The following is a 13,838-nucleotide window of genomic DNA, read 5'->3' on the forward strand; positions in this document are numbered from 1 at the left end:
GCACATTCAAGATATTTAGTATTCACTTTCAAATGATGTTCGTGCCAGTGATACAAAGAAAGTCAATTTGAACTTTTAAAGTTCATACGGAGTTGTATTGGTGCTTGACCATGATCATAACCTATAAAAAGGATTCCAAAAGCGAAGTTGCATCACAAATACATTCCAAGAGAGTTTACATCATCCAAGTTCAAATATTGCGAAACCATATGATTACATATCTAGAAGTCCAAATGCCCTGTTATTACATTATAAGATTACATCTATGAACCTACAAACTTCAAGGCATCCAAGTTACAAAGACATTCAAAGTCCAAAGATTATACATCCTAAATCCCCATGTACTATACATTAGCCAATTCATTCTTCAGTTTAAACTAACAGTTTATAGTTACAAATAATTAATATCCCAAACTGATTGATTTGCTCTACTGGGCTAAGCCTAATTCTATTCCATCTTCACATTTCTCCTAATCCTCAAGCCTCATCCCATGCCTTGATCCGCTATGCCAAGTCTTTCACGTTCACCTTGCCGCTTCCATCATACCATACCTGCATAATTCCAACATACATCGGTTCAGAAAATTTATCAGAAAAAACAGTTCAAACAGCAGCCAACAATCAATACATAACTTCACAAGTTCAATGAAGTACCTCACATTCAAGACAATTCACTTCACATATTCAAGCATTCTTCAGCTTGCAGCATACCATCATGTTCGGATATTTCATTCCAAATCCACAAAGTCAGTGTCATGCTTGTACGGTCAAATGCGATGCAAAAAAGAGTTTGGCAGCAAAATCAGTTCAGAAATAAAACAGTCTACAAAAAACAGCCTGCACTTCGCAAAAGTTCACATATGATAAACCGGTTCAGCATTAGTCAAATTCACTAAGAGGATCTCTACACATAAATACCTATTTGTATCTAACTTACTCCTAATGTTCAACCTGTCCCTAACTTTTCCTAACTAAATTCCCTAACTGCCAGTTAATTATCAAAACCAGTTTTTAATTCCCCCCATAACAGTTTTTAACCACTTAGCAGAGTTTCTAACCAACTTCTATAACCACCTATAACTGAATTCTAACTACCTAGTAACAGAAAACTAACTCTAACCAATTCCTAACAACCCTAACAGACCTATAACAGATAACAGAAACTCAACAGAATATAACAGAAATCAGAAAATCAAGAGTGGGGCGAACCTTGAATCTTCTTCATCTCCACTTCTATAAATCAGGACCTCCACCTTCATTCAGTCTTCTTCCACCATTTTTATCCTCTTCACTTTCACTCTCCCTTCACTTCCATAACCATTTTCAATTCACCATTCTCCACCATTTTTCTATTCATTCTTCAAACTCACCTTCACTCTCTCCCATCTTTCTCACCTTGAACCATCTCTCTCATTCATCACCACTCCACCATTTTTCACCATTTTCAGTCTTCACTCTTCCACCATTCTTCATCTCTGAACCTTCATCCCCACCACTCTCTCGATTCATCTCTGCACCTTCTCCATCACTCTGCTCTTTCATCACTCTCTCTGAACCACCTTCTTCACACAACCATCTTCACCAAAATTCCTCAACATCATTCAACCATTCATCATCACCACTTCTCAAACTCATTTCGGCTCTTCACGCAATTCATCATCTTCATCATTGCATCGCAAGTGGTATCAACGATTCAACATCATCTTCGTCCTTCAACCACCAGATTCTTCAATCTTCAACAACTTCCGCAACCTCTAATCGTCATCGTTCTTCACAAATTCGTCAACTTTCAACCAGCAATAATCATCTGAAACAAGAAAAAAGAAGGAGATTGGAGAGAAGACAATGTCAAACGAGAGCAGATAACGGATTGAGGGAGAGCCAAAGACGGACGATTTGAGAGAAGAATCGAATGAGTCTGAATCAAGAAGTTGAGCCGAAGCGGAGTTTGTTCGCCATAACGACGGAGGCTCGCCAAGAAGGTTGATCGGAGAAGCCGATTCCGTGCACCGCCGTCGTATTTGCGTGAAGAGGGAGAAGGAGCCACGAGCAATTTCAATCGTCTCAACTCTTAAGAGGTAAACCTAATCCCTTTTTAATTTTCAATTCCTTTTAATTTTTTAATTTGACGTTAATCTGATTTAATGTTAATTAAGTAATTATAATCTGACTTGTTTAAATTTTAATCTGGCAATTAATTGAATCAGAATCTGAATTATTGGCTATGGATCAAATAACACAGTCTTGGGCCAAAAGCGCTGCTGGCACCCCCCCTTGGCCCATTTGTCTGAAACAATAACAAAAAACAACCTCTGGGCCAACACCATGGGCCTGCGCCCAACATTACTCTTCACACCGTATTTCAATGTTCACCCCCCTGTTCCCATTAGTTTTAATTTAGGTAATTAGATACTTTGCCATTTCTTTTAGTAATTAAAACTGATTTTTCTCCTATATTTGTAGACCTTAATACTAAATTTTGACATATAAAAATAATCAAAAAAAATAATTAGTTTAGGCTTTTATTTTAATTCTTTTGCTTGATTTCTAATTCAATTTCCTTCATAAAAACCATATAAAAAATAATAGTATTTTAAATTCGATTTTTGTACTATTTTGCATTGTTCACTTTCATGTCTTGTACCATATTTTCAAGTGTTTATGTTAGCCATTTTACACTAATTCTTGTATCGTTATTTACTTGTATTTTTACTTGTAATTTCGATCTCCGCTTATGCTTATATTCTCATGTCTCTTTTTGCTCCTAACCATTAGGTAGAAACCATGACAACTTTAGGAATTAGAGGTTCCCATCATATTAGGCTAGTTTTCATCTTAGGCTAGTTTTGTTTATTTTCCTTTTCAACTTTAAAACACTTAACAAAGGAAGAGGCGAATCACATTAAAAGTGGGAGAGAAACGAGTGGGATTTATTCCCTAATCTGTTTCTCGAACACTTAGTGAGAGAGAAATGAGTGGGATTCATTCCCTAATCTGTTTCTCGATCACTACAAAGAGAAATGAGTGGGATTCATTCCCTAATCTGTTTCTCGATTATTAGAGAAATGAGTGGGATTCATTCCCTAATCTGTTTCTCTATCCATGTAGAGAAATGAGTGGGATTCATTCCCTAATCTGTTTCTTTGACATCATACATTCTATGTGATTCAACTCGCAGATTAAAATCCCTTAAAAATCACCAATCAAAAACATTTAAAACACTTAATAAAGGCTCAGACCTAAACAAAGTAATGAAGTGGTGCGAAACCTTGTATTGGGTTTTGTTCATCATGAAGTTACATAAAAAATACAAACCAATTTTCTCTCTTCTCTCCCTTGCCTCCGAGGCATTCTTTCTCTTGCCTTCAGGGCATTCTTTCTCCTTATCGGACACGTTATTTCCGCTCCATTCCCAGCTTAAGACTCCAGAGGTCGAGCAGCGGAGTGCGAATGCAACTGTTCAACTAAAAAACACAAAAACAAACAAAAAATATAGAGCCGAACTACGGCGCTCTGATTCCTGAAAAGGATACGTAGGCATTAGGTCGCGGGGCCTAAGCGAGCACAATTATTTATAAACCTTATTTTCCCCGTGTTTCTTTTCTTTCATTTGCATGCATTCCCTTAGTAATTAAGCTTTAGATTTATACACCCTTAGAATAGAACAAACATAAGTGGATCCTGTGGAGTACCACAGACGTGAGGGGTGCTAGCACCTTCCCCTTGCGTAACCGACTCCCGTACCCTATCTCTGGTCGAAAGACCTTTTTCTTATCCTTTCTTTATTCCAGGTTTTCTGATATTCCTTTCCCTTATGGGATAAATATATTGGTGGCGACTCTGTTCACATTTTCGCGAGCGTGCGACAGCCCCACATAGCAAAGGGCCAAGGTGATGTTAGAACATTCAAAGGAGTTGGAGGAACATGAATTCTATCAGCATACACTTGGCATTTGTGGCACTTCTTCACGTATACATAACAATCACTTTCAATTGTCATCCAGTAATATCCCGCTCGCAAGATCTTTTTGGCCATAGAATGCCCACTGGAATGAGTTCCAAAAGATCCTTCATGAATTTCCCGCATGATCACTTCTGCTTCGTGTCTATCCACGCATCTGAGCAAAACTGAATCATAGTTTCTTTTGTACAGGACGTCTCCTGACAAGAAGAATTTGGATGCTAACCTTCGAAGCGTTCGCTTATCACCAATCGTAGCATCTTCGGGATACTCTTGCTTCTCAACATACCTCTTGATGTCGTAATACCATGGCTTTTCATCATACACATCTTCAGTAGTGAGACAATGAGCAGAGAATGCATGGGCAGGCTCTTTGTAACGGAGGATCGTTATGTCTGGCACTTCCTTAGGGGAGCTAACTCTGAACATAGCCGCCAAAGTAGCCAAAGCATCTGCCAATTGATTTTCCTCTCGGGGGATGTGATTGAAAGTGATTTCCTCGAAAGCAGGCAGCAACTCCAAGATATAGTCCTTATAAGGAACTAAATTGGGGTGTCTTGTCTCCCAATCACCTCTCACTTGATGTATAACCAAGGCAGAATCCCCATACACCTCAAGGATCTTGATCCTCATATCAATGGCTGCTTCGAGACCCATTATGCAAGCTTCGTATTCTGCGACATTGTTTGTGCAATCAAAGCATATTCTAGCTGTGAAAGGGATGTGAGTTTGACGGGGAGAAGTCAAAACTGCCCCAATACCATGGCCCACGGCATTTGATGCACCATCGAACGTGAGAGTCCATCGCTCTCCTGGTTCGGGTCCTTCATTACCATCTAGTTTCATGATATCTTCATCAGGAAAGTCAAACTTCATTGACTGATACTCTTCTAATGGCTGATGAGCAAGATGATCTGCAAGGACACTTCCTTTGATGGCCTTCTGTGTGACATACTGGATATCATATTCTGACAAAAGCATTTGCCACCGGTCTAGTCTTCCTGTAAGGGCCGGTTTTTCAAAGATGTACTTTATCGGGTCCATTTTGGAGATCAATAGAGTGGTGTGAGTCAACATGTACTGCCTTAGTCGGCGAGCAGCCCATACCAAAGCACAGCAAGTTTTCTCGAGTAGTGAGTAACGGGATTCACAATCGGTAAACTTTTTGCTCAGGTAATAAATGGCGCACTCTTTTCGACCAGACTCGTCATGTTGGCCCAGCACACACCCCATAGATCCTTCAAGCACAGTTAAGTACATAAGAAGCGGCCTCCCAGGAACCGGAGGCATGAGAATTGGCGGCTCTTGGAGATACTGTTTAATCTTCTCAAAAGCTTCTTGACAATGATCATCCCAACGGATATCTTGATTCTTGCGCAGCAACTTAAAGATGGGTTCACAGGTGTCAGTGAGATGAGAAATGAACCTGGCTATGTAATTCAATCTCCCAAGGAACCCTCGAACTTCTTTTTCATTCTTCGGTGCTGGCATGTTCTGTATTGCTCTTACTTTATCAGGGTCGACCTCAATCCCTCGTTGACTCACAATGAATCCAAGTAACTTTCCTGATCGCACTCCAAAAGTGCACTTGTTTGGATTAAGCCTCAACTTGAATTTTCGCAGACGAGCAAACAATTTCTCAAGATATACCAAATGTTCCTCCTCAGTTTGGGATTTTGCAATCATATCATCGACGTACACCTCAATCTCTTTATGGATCATGTCATGGAAGAGAGTCACCATAGCTCGTTGGTATGTTGCACCAGCATTCTTAAGACCAAAAGGCATCACCTTATAACAATACGTACCCCACGGAGTAGTAAAGGTAGTCTTGGTCATATCTTCAGGAGCCATCTTTATTTGATTATAGCCAGAAAAACCATCCATGAAGGAGAACACCGAATACTGAGCAGTGTTGTCGACTAGCACATCAATATGAGGCAGAGGGAAATCATCCTTCGGACTTGCCATATTCAAATCTCGGTAGTCAACACACATGCGTACCTTTCCGTCCTTCTTAGGAACAGGTACTATGTTTGCAATCCAAGGAGGATACTCACACACAGATAAGAAACCAGCCTTCAACTGTTTTTCAACTTCTTCCTTGATTTTCAAAGCCATATCAGGTCGAGTTCTTCGCGGTTTTTGCTTTACGGGCGGACATTCTGGTTTGAGCGGTAACCTGTGCATAACTATATCCGTGTCTAAACCAGGCATGTCTTCGTATGACCAGGCGAAGATGTCAACATACTCTCGAAGCAGCTCAATCAACCTTCTCTTTACATCATTTTGCAAAGCAGCCCCTATCTTGACTTCTCTCTTTGTTTCTTCTGAACCGAGGTTGATGATTTCTATGGCTTCCTGATGTGGCTGAATAGATTTCTCCTCTTGTCTCAAAAGTCTTGCCAATTCCTCAGGGACCTCACAATCTTCCCCACTATCCTCATCAGCTTGGTCAATTGGATTCTCAAGGATATTAAGACGTGGAACTGTAACATTATCATTCTTGATGGAATTCGAGCCGGATCTGCACGATGGATGATTTATGCCTTAGAATGCAACACATAAAAAGAGAAAAAAAGAAAAGCTTTGCCATTTTGAAAAAGTTTTTAAAGTAAAAAACAAAAATGAAAGAAATGGAACAGTAATTGCATGCGAAGATATGATTTTCATTCAATATTAAACAAATTGAAACAACATGGGGGCCCTTCTTTATACAAATGGTCAAAATGCTTAGGGCGAAGCATATGACTTATCGAAACAAGAAAATTACATCTCCATAAAAGTGACTCTAGGGGTGTCCAAGATGGTCCAATTGTTGAGTTCCTGTCCAGGCGCAGCATGGCAAATGAATCTGGAGAGATCTTCTTTATCATCATCATCCACGGCGAGAACTTGACTTCCAGAACTGGTGCTTGCACTGACGAACACCTGAGAAATGGGGGGAATCACCTTCTTTCCAGGAATTATGCTGAGCTGAGCAGAAGAAGATGGTTGATACCCAAGGCCATACTTGTCTCGCTTCTCTTGAACGTCAATCAGCTTGCCCCAGGCACTATGGGGAGTACCAGCTTCTAAGAAAGCCTTAGCATCATTTAAAGACGAGAGGGGCGCTCCGAGTTCCTTCTTATTCTCGACCACAGGGAGTTTGTCCACTGACACAATCTCTAAGGCTTGAAAAGGTGTCTCTTGTATCTCTCCCTCCACTTCAACATAACGGTATGATGCCAGATTATTGACTATCAAATCCTCTTCACCAGTGATCACAACAATCTTGTCACTCACAACAAATTTCAAGCACTGATGGAGAGTAGATGTCACAGCTCCAGCAGCATGAATCCAAGGACGACCCAAGAGGCAAGTGTACGAAGGGTTTATATCCATAACGTAGAAGGCAATGTAGAACATGTGAGGACCAATCAAGACTGGCAGATCAATTTCTCCTTCTACGGACCTTCTAGAACCATCAAATGCTCTAACACTCATAGTGCACGGTCTCATCATAATCCCATCCATACTCAATTTAAACAAAGTGGCCTTGGGCATCACGTTAAGAGAAGAACCTGTATCAATCAGAACCCGGGACAACACAGCATCGAGACACTTGACGGAGATATGTAACGCTTTATTGTGTGCCCTACCCTCAGGTGGAAGTTCATCATCAGAAAAACCCAAACAATTACCAGCAGCAATGTTGGTCACAACCCCTTCAAACTGAGGCACGGTAATGTCTTGCGTTACGTGAGCGGAAGCCAGAACTTTCATCAGAGCATCACGATGAGCTTCTGAGTGCACCAAAAGGGACAAGATGGAGATTTTAGCTTGAGTTTGGTCAAGTTGATCAATCACTTTGTAATCACTTTTCTTAATGATCTTCAAGAGTTGCTCGGCATCTTGTGCATTACGTGTTACAGGAGGATCAACAGCAACTTGCTTTCCTTTTGCTTGTGTACTAGCCTCTTTATTGGTCTCTTTAGGAGGTGGAGGAGGGGCAGCAAAGATCCGACCACTACGGGTAATGCCACTAGTGCCAGTAATATTAGTGATGCTCGAATTACCCACTGGAGGACAATCATATTTCTTCCCTCGAATAAACACGGCATTATAGCTCCAAGGGACAGCCTTAGAATCATTCACAGGAGAAGGAACAAGAGACGAGGTTGGAGGAGTCGAAGGAGCATTTGGAACCTGAATAACCAACGGAGTCCTCGGAGCCTGAATGACCAAGGGAGTACTCGGAGCACGAATGACCAAAGGAGTATTCTGATTTTTTGACACCTCAGCAGGATGGTAAGGTATCTCTAGAGTAGCCACATCTTCGACAGGAACGACCCTTTCCACTCTAAGAACACCTTCATCAATTAGTTTCTGGATTTCTTCTTTCAACCTAGTGCATTCCTCAGGGTTAGAAGAACATTGCAAACAGTAGTCATGTAGTTCACACAAAACCTTTTGTTGCATAAGATATTCTCTGATAACTGCTAGCGGCATCCTAACCTCATTAACATCATTTACTAGGATCTGATCATCACATAACTCAACAGCATTGGTCGCACCAGCATGAGGAGGCATAGGATTATTCTGCACATTAGGACCAGTAGGGGCGAACGAGATAAGTTTGTCATCAAGGAGATCCTGAACTTTGTACTTCAATGCTCTACACTTTTCAATAGTATGGCCCGGGGCCCCTGAATGAAATTCACATCGAGCATTAACATCATAACCAGGAGGGAGAGGACTAGGTGGAGGTCCAAGTTCACGGAGTTATACCAATTGACCGGCAAGCAACTGGGGGAGAAGCTGAGCATACGGCATGGGAACCGGATCTATACGCCTGTCAGGGTATCTTTGCCTCTGTGGACCTCTCTGACCTTGAGGCTTAGGATTCTGTTGGCGATTCTGAGGAGCAGCAGCTGGTTGTTGTGGCACGAAAGGCTGTTGAGGGGCCATCCAAGGTTGCGGGAGAGCAGCAGCATATGCCTGAGGGACATATGGACCAGGAACAGCATAAGGCACCGGATAATAAGGAGGTGGAACAGCAGAATATGCGGGAGCTCGGCCTTGATCAACAGAAGCGGTGCTAGTCTCACCTTCCCTCTTCTTCACAAACCCAGAATACGGCTTCTTACCATTACCGTTAGAACTGCTAGGAGTAGCGACATCTTGAATAGTACCAGCTTTAACACAGTTTTCAACCCGTTCACCAATGATGACCACATCTGAGAAGGACGGAGAAGTATTACTAACCATGTGCTGAAGATACGGCCCCTTCAGAGTCCCCATGAACAGATCAATCAACTCACGGTCGAGAAGAGGAGGTTGAACTCGAGCAGCAAGTTCACGCCACCTCTGGGCGTACTCCTTAAATGACTCGTCAGGCTTCCTTGACATATTTTGTAGCTGGGCACGGCTAGGAGCCATAGCTGTATTGTAGTGGTATTGTTTCAAGAAGGCGTCGACAAGTTGTCCCCAAGTACTGACATTAGACCTCTCAAGTTTCATGTACCACTCCAACGGGGCTCCAGTGAGACTATCCTGAAAGAAGTGCATCAGTAGTGGTTCATTCTTAGCATGAGCGGCCATCTTACGGCAATAGGAACGAAGGTGAGTCTCTGGGCAGGTGACTCCTTTATACTTATCAAAGTCTGGCACCTTGAACTTCGGGGGAATCACAATCCCAGGTACCAAGCATAGAGCAGCAGTGTTGAAACTCGAAGTTTTAGCAACCTCAACAGCCTTAAGACGTTCTTCAAGAGCTTGGTACATCTTAGCAGTCTCAGTCAACTCAGCAGTAAGATCATGTTCAAGATCAATAACCTCATGGTGGTCATCGACTACTTTTGCTATTCCCTCAACAGGAATCTCTTTAGTTTTTACTCCCCCATCAGCAGAGTTGGTAGGAGTATCTTTGACCATCCCAGCAACGCTCTTTCTGAGCTCTTCTTGCCCTTGGACAACGACATGAAGAGTCTCCATAAGTTGGGTCATTCTTTCCCCCATAACATCCATATCCCTACGGAGGGCAGCTTGACTCTGTTCAAATTGATCCATGATTCTCTCGTTGCTCCTGGTACGGTAAGGATGTAAGAAAGTCAGCTTCGTCGTCGGAAAAGAAATTTGTTTTGTAAGGGACCCCAATTAGTGTCTTGTATAACAACCTGAAAAATGCAATGTGACAATGTGAATGTATGAGTGCATGTGTGCATATGATGTGTTGTGTCATTTTCAGGGTATCCAAAGTAAGATTGATAGTCAAGAACAAATAACAACGTGACGAGAGAGATATCAAGTGAAAACGGAAAGCAATTCATTTCATTCATAATAGCTCCCTAAGGCGAGTAGGTTCAAACACAAATAACAATGTTTCAATACAAAGAGCAATAGAGACCCCATCCAACAAATTTGGTGGTGATCTACAAACAAATTCAATTATCAATTCATCTCAATGTAGAACAAAGGCCCTCCTTGTCTGAAATGGGCGTCACTCCACTTCTTTGTTTCGTCAAATAGCTTCTTAGTCGTCTCCCGATCTCTTCCTTTGACAAGGCTTTGGATCACTTCATCCTTTCGGAATAACTGCGTGTCTAGATTCTTGCAGCAATCCCTAAGTTCGTCACACCCTTTGCATTCTGGGATATAGGTCTTCTCAAGTGCATTTGCTTCACTCATCATTTGATCTCTGAGCTTGACATTCTCTTCAGCTAGTCGGGCGGTGCGGAGGTGACTTCCTTTCAGTTGGGTCTCAACTGCTATTCTCTGAGTGGTCTCCTCTTCCAATTTCTTCTTCATGGTCCTCAACTCATATTTGGTTTCTTTCTCCAGTCGGAGCTTGTGGGCTTTCAGGTCTTCTTGGTACTCTCGTCTGAGCTTCTCTTTTTCTTCCTTTATAATCTTTTCTATAACCTTTTGAGGGTCTTCAGTAGGAGCAACAACAGCTTTTCCGTCCTTTTCAGTTCTAACTCTTTTCCTGGCTTGAGAAGACTCTCCTTTGAGAGTTTTAAGTTCACGGGCCAGTTCATTCTTTGTCTGCTTAAGGAAATAGCGCTTCAAATCCATATCCCTATCTTTCTCTTTCAGTCTCAAATTGGCGACGCGGACCTGGTCAAAACGTTCCCTCGATACCATAGTTTCCGATATCTTCGGAGGTTGTGCATACAAGAGAGGGACCTCCGGGAATGGTAACAAAAGTGTCTTGACTCTCTCCTTAACCCAATCGGTATAGGGCTCCATAGCAATGGCATTCTTGGCTCCCAGAGTGGATCTCTCACCTATATGAATGTTATTCCAGGCCTTCCTGATTTCCTCAAGCGCTACAGGGTCAGCTCTCTTTTCAAAGTACACGGATTGGTAAATCTCCCTATCCGAAGGCCCACTCTTCATGGTATAGCCCAACTGACGAAGGGCTAGAACTGGGTTGTAGTTAATACATCCTCTTGTCCCAATGAGCGGGACGTTACCAAAGTTTTCGCACCTAATAATGACTTCAGATATGCCTGTTCGGAATTGATACCATATGATGTCGTTTGCAGTGAGTCCCATGATTCTCTGAGACCATTTCTGAGTAGAGGTAACAAACGGACCACTAGCAGGCAAGTGAGATTTGAACCATTTATACAACAGCGGCAAGCAACCTCGAATAGCCCCTCTTTTACCATGCCGAGAGTGAATGGAATAATATGTGTCAGCCAATAGGGTGGGTATTGGATTCTTGTCCATAAAAAGACATATAGCAGCCAAATCAACGAACTTGTGAATGTTGGGAAACATCACAATTCCGTAGATCAGAGCGGCCAAAATAGCATTGAAAGCCCCCCATATTCCTTTGTCAGCAAATTCTTGAGCTTTTTCAACCAAGAAACTCATGTAGAAGCCATGAGTATCACCATTCTTCTTCCAGTTATCATGAACGTCTCCCAAGCTCAAATAAAGAGCGTTGGCAATGTAGTCCAACCTAGGTTTCTCCGGGACACAAACAAAAGGCACTCTGTGTTGAATCTTGATGTTGAGGAGGTAAGAGTACTCTTCGAGAGTGGGAGCTAGCTGATAATCTGAAAATGTGAAACAACGGATATCTGGGTCGTAGAACTGAAGAAGAGTAGATAAGGCCCATTCGTCAACACGCGAGTACAGAAGAGATAATATGTTGCCATAGTTGTCACTGAACACTGTTTCATTTTGACCAGTAACCAATTCACCCAATTGTCCCAATTGAACCATACCCTCGCGATGGAAAGTATAAGTGTGTGTGCGCCTTGTAGCTCCTTGATTGACGGTCACGTTGTTATCCATTCTTGACAGAGATTGATATTTTCTGGATACCCTGAAAAATGACATGCAAATGAGAATTAACTTTTTTCTTTTCTTTCTTTTCTTTCTTTTCTTTCTTTTTTCTTTCTTTTTTTTTTGAAATGTAAACATGCTATGATGAAAATGATGCAGATTGGGTCCCCACGACATAGAGGGACCAAGGCAATAATTCTGAGCAAGAAGATGTCATAGGATCAAAGGTCCGGCATAGATCAGAGAACCAGAAGAACCATAATCATCAATAGAACCAAATAATCAACAACAGAACCAAATAGTCACCAACGGTACCTGTCATGTATATCCCTCCCCACTCACGGGTGTAGTCTAGGTCAGGGTAGGTCAAAAATGGCAACCAGCGTTATCAGTCCTCCTGAGGCACCAATGTTGTTGCATCTACATGCCAACAATGATACCCCATTTGGACCTCGACTGGGCGTGGGTCTCATGATCGCACTAGACAAGACCTGACATCTCATCGGCGTCATGACTATCCACTCTATCCTAGGTATCCTATGTGTCACTCTGGCCTGGGTATTGGGCCTTTTACCTCATAGAACACCCCACCCAACCTGCAAAACAGAACAGAAGACCCCAAGGAACACAGAATATAATCCATATGCATGATGTGCAAACAGAAATAAACATGATATGCAAGCAGAAAAATAAACATGCAAACATATATACAAGGTATAGACATAAAAACAAATAAACACCCAGTAAATAAACAAACAAACACAGGCTAGGATCGACTCGCTAAGGATGGACCAGCAACAGGTCTAGCAACGTCCCCAGCAGAGTCGCCAGCTGTCGCACGCTCGTGAAAAATGAACAGAGTCGCCACCAATATATTTATCCCATAAGGGAAAGGAATATCAGAAAACCTAACAAAGGAAGGAACAGGGTCTTGCGACCAGAGAATCAAGGTACGGGAGTCGGTTACGCGAGGGAAGGTGCTAGCACCCCTCACGCCCATCGTACTCGATGGTATCCACCTATGTTTGTTTCTATCTAAAGGGTGTGTACTATGCCTATGCCTACATCTAAATGCGAATGAATGCAAAATGTAGGGAAAATAAAGAATTGTACTCGCACGGGCCCTACCCCGCTGCCTACGTATCCTTTTCAGGAATCAGAGTTACCGTAGCTCGGCTCACGATTTTCTGTTTGTTTTGGTGTTTTTTAGTTGGGCGGCGTTAACGCTCGCGCTCTTGCATAAGGGATCGCCTAGGATGCAATGGAGCGGAGATAACTTGCCCTTAAGAAAAGAGGGAAGAGAGAGAGAATTGGTTTGTGTCTTTTAAGGGTAATTCCATGATGACAAGAACCTACTACAAGGCTTCGCATCACTTCCTTACTTTGTTTTAAATCTGACCATTTATTAGGGTTTTTTGAAGTGTTTTTGATTGGTGTTTTTTATGGGGATTTTAACTTTGTGACTTAGATCATACCAAAAAGAGTTTTGTTTTGCATATTTAGAGAACGCACATCGAGGCCTACGCCACAATCGTTTCTCTAAATAACGGTTAAGAAATACACCGAGGCTTCACACCTCAATCATTTCTTCTCCGCT

General features: G+C 42.1%; 1 protein-coding gene across 1 annotated transcript; it reads right to left on the minus strand.

Moving 5' to 3' along the window:
* Positions 1 to 1,410: 1,410 nt before the first annotated feature.
* On the minus strand, positions 1,411 to 12,250 carry LOC131597039 (uncharacterized). The gene is made up of 3 exons (XM_058869759.1): positions 10,709 to 12,250; positions 8,814 to 8,941; positions 1,411 to 1,576 (listed from the first exon to the last, which is right to left on the minus strand). Exons 1-3 carry the CDS (start codon positions 12,248 to 12,250, stop codon positions 1,411 to 1,413), a joined length of 1,836 nt encoding a protein of 611 aa, XP_058725742.1.
* Between the last annotated feature and the right edge of the window lie 1,588 nt (positions 12,251 to 13,838).

This window comes from Vicia villosa, linkage group LG4 (assembly GCF_029867415.1).
Source record: "Vicia villosa cultivar HV-30 ecotype Madison, WI linkage group LG4, Vvil1.0, whole genome shotgun sequence".
Classification (NCBI taxonomy): Eukaryota; Viridiplantae; Streptophyta; class Magnoliopsida; order Fabales; family Fabaceae; genus Vicia; species Vicia villosa.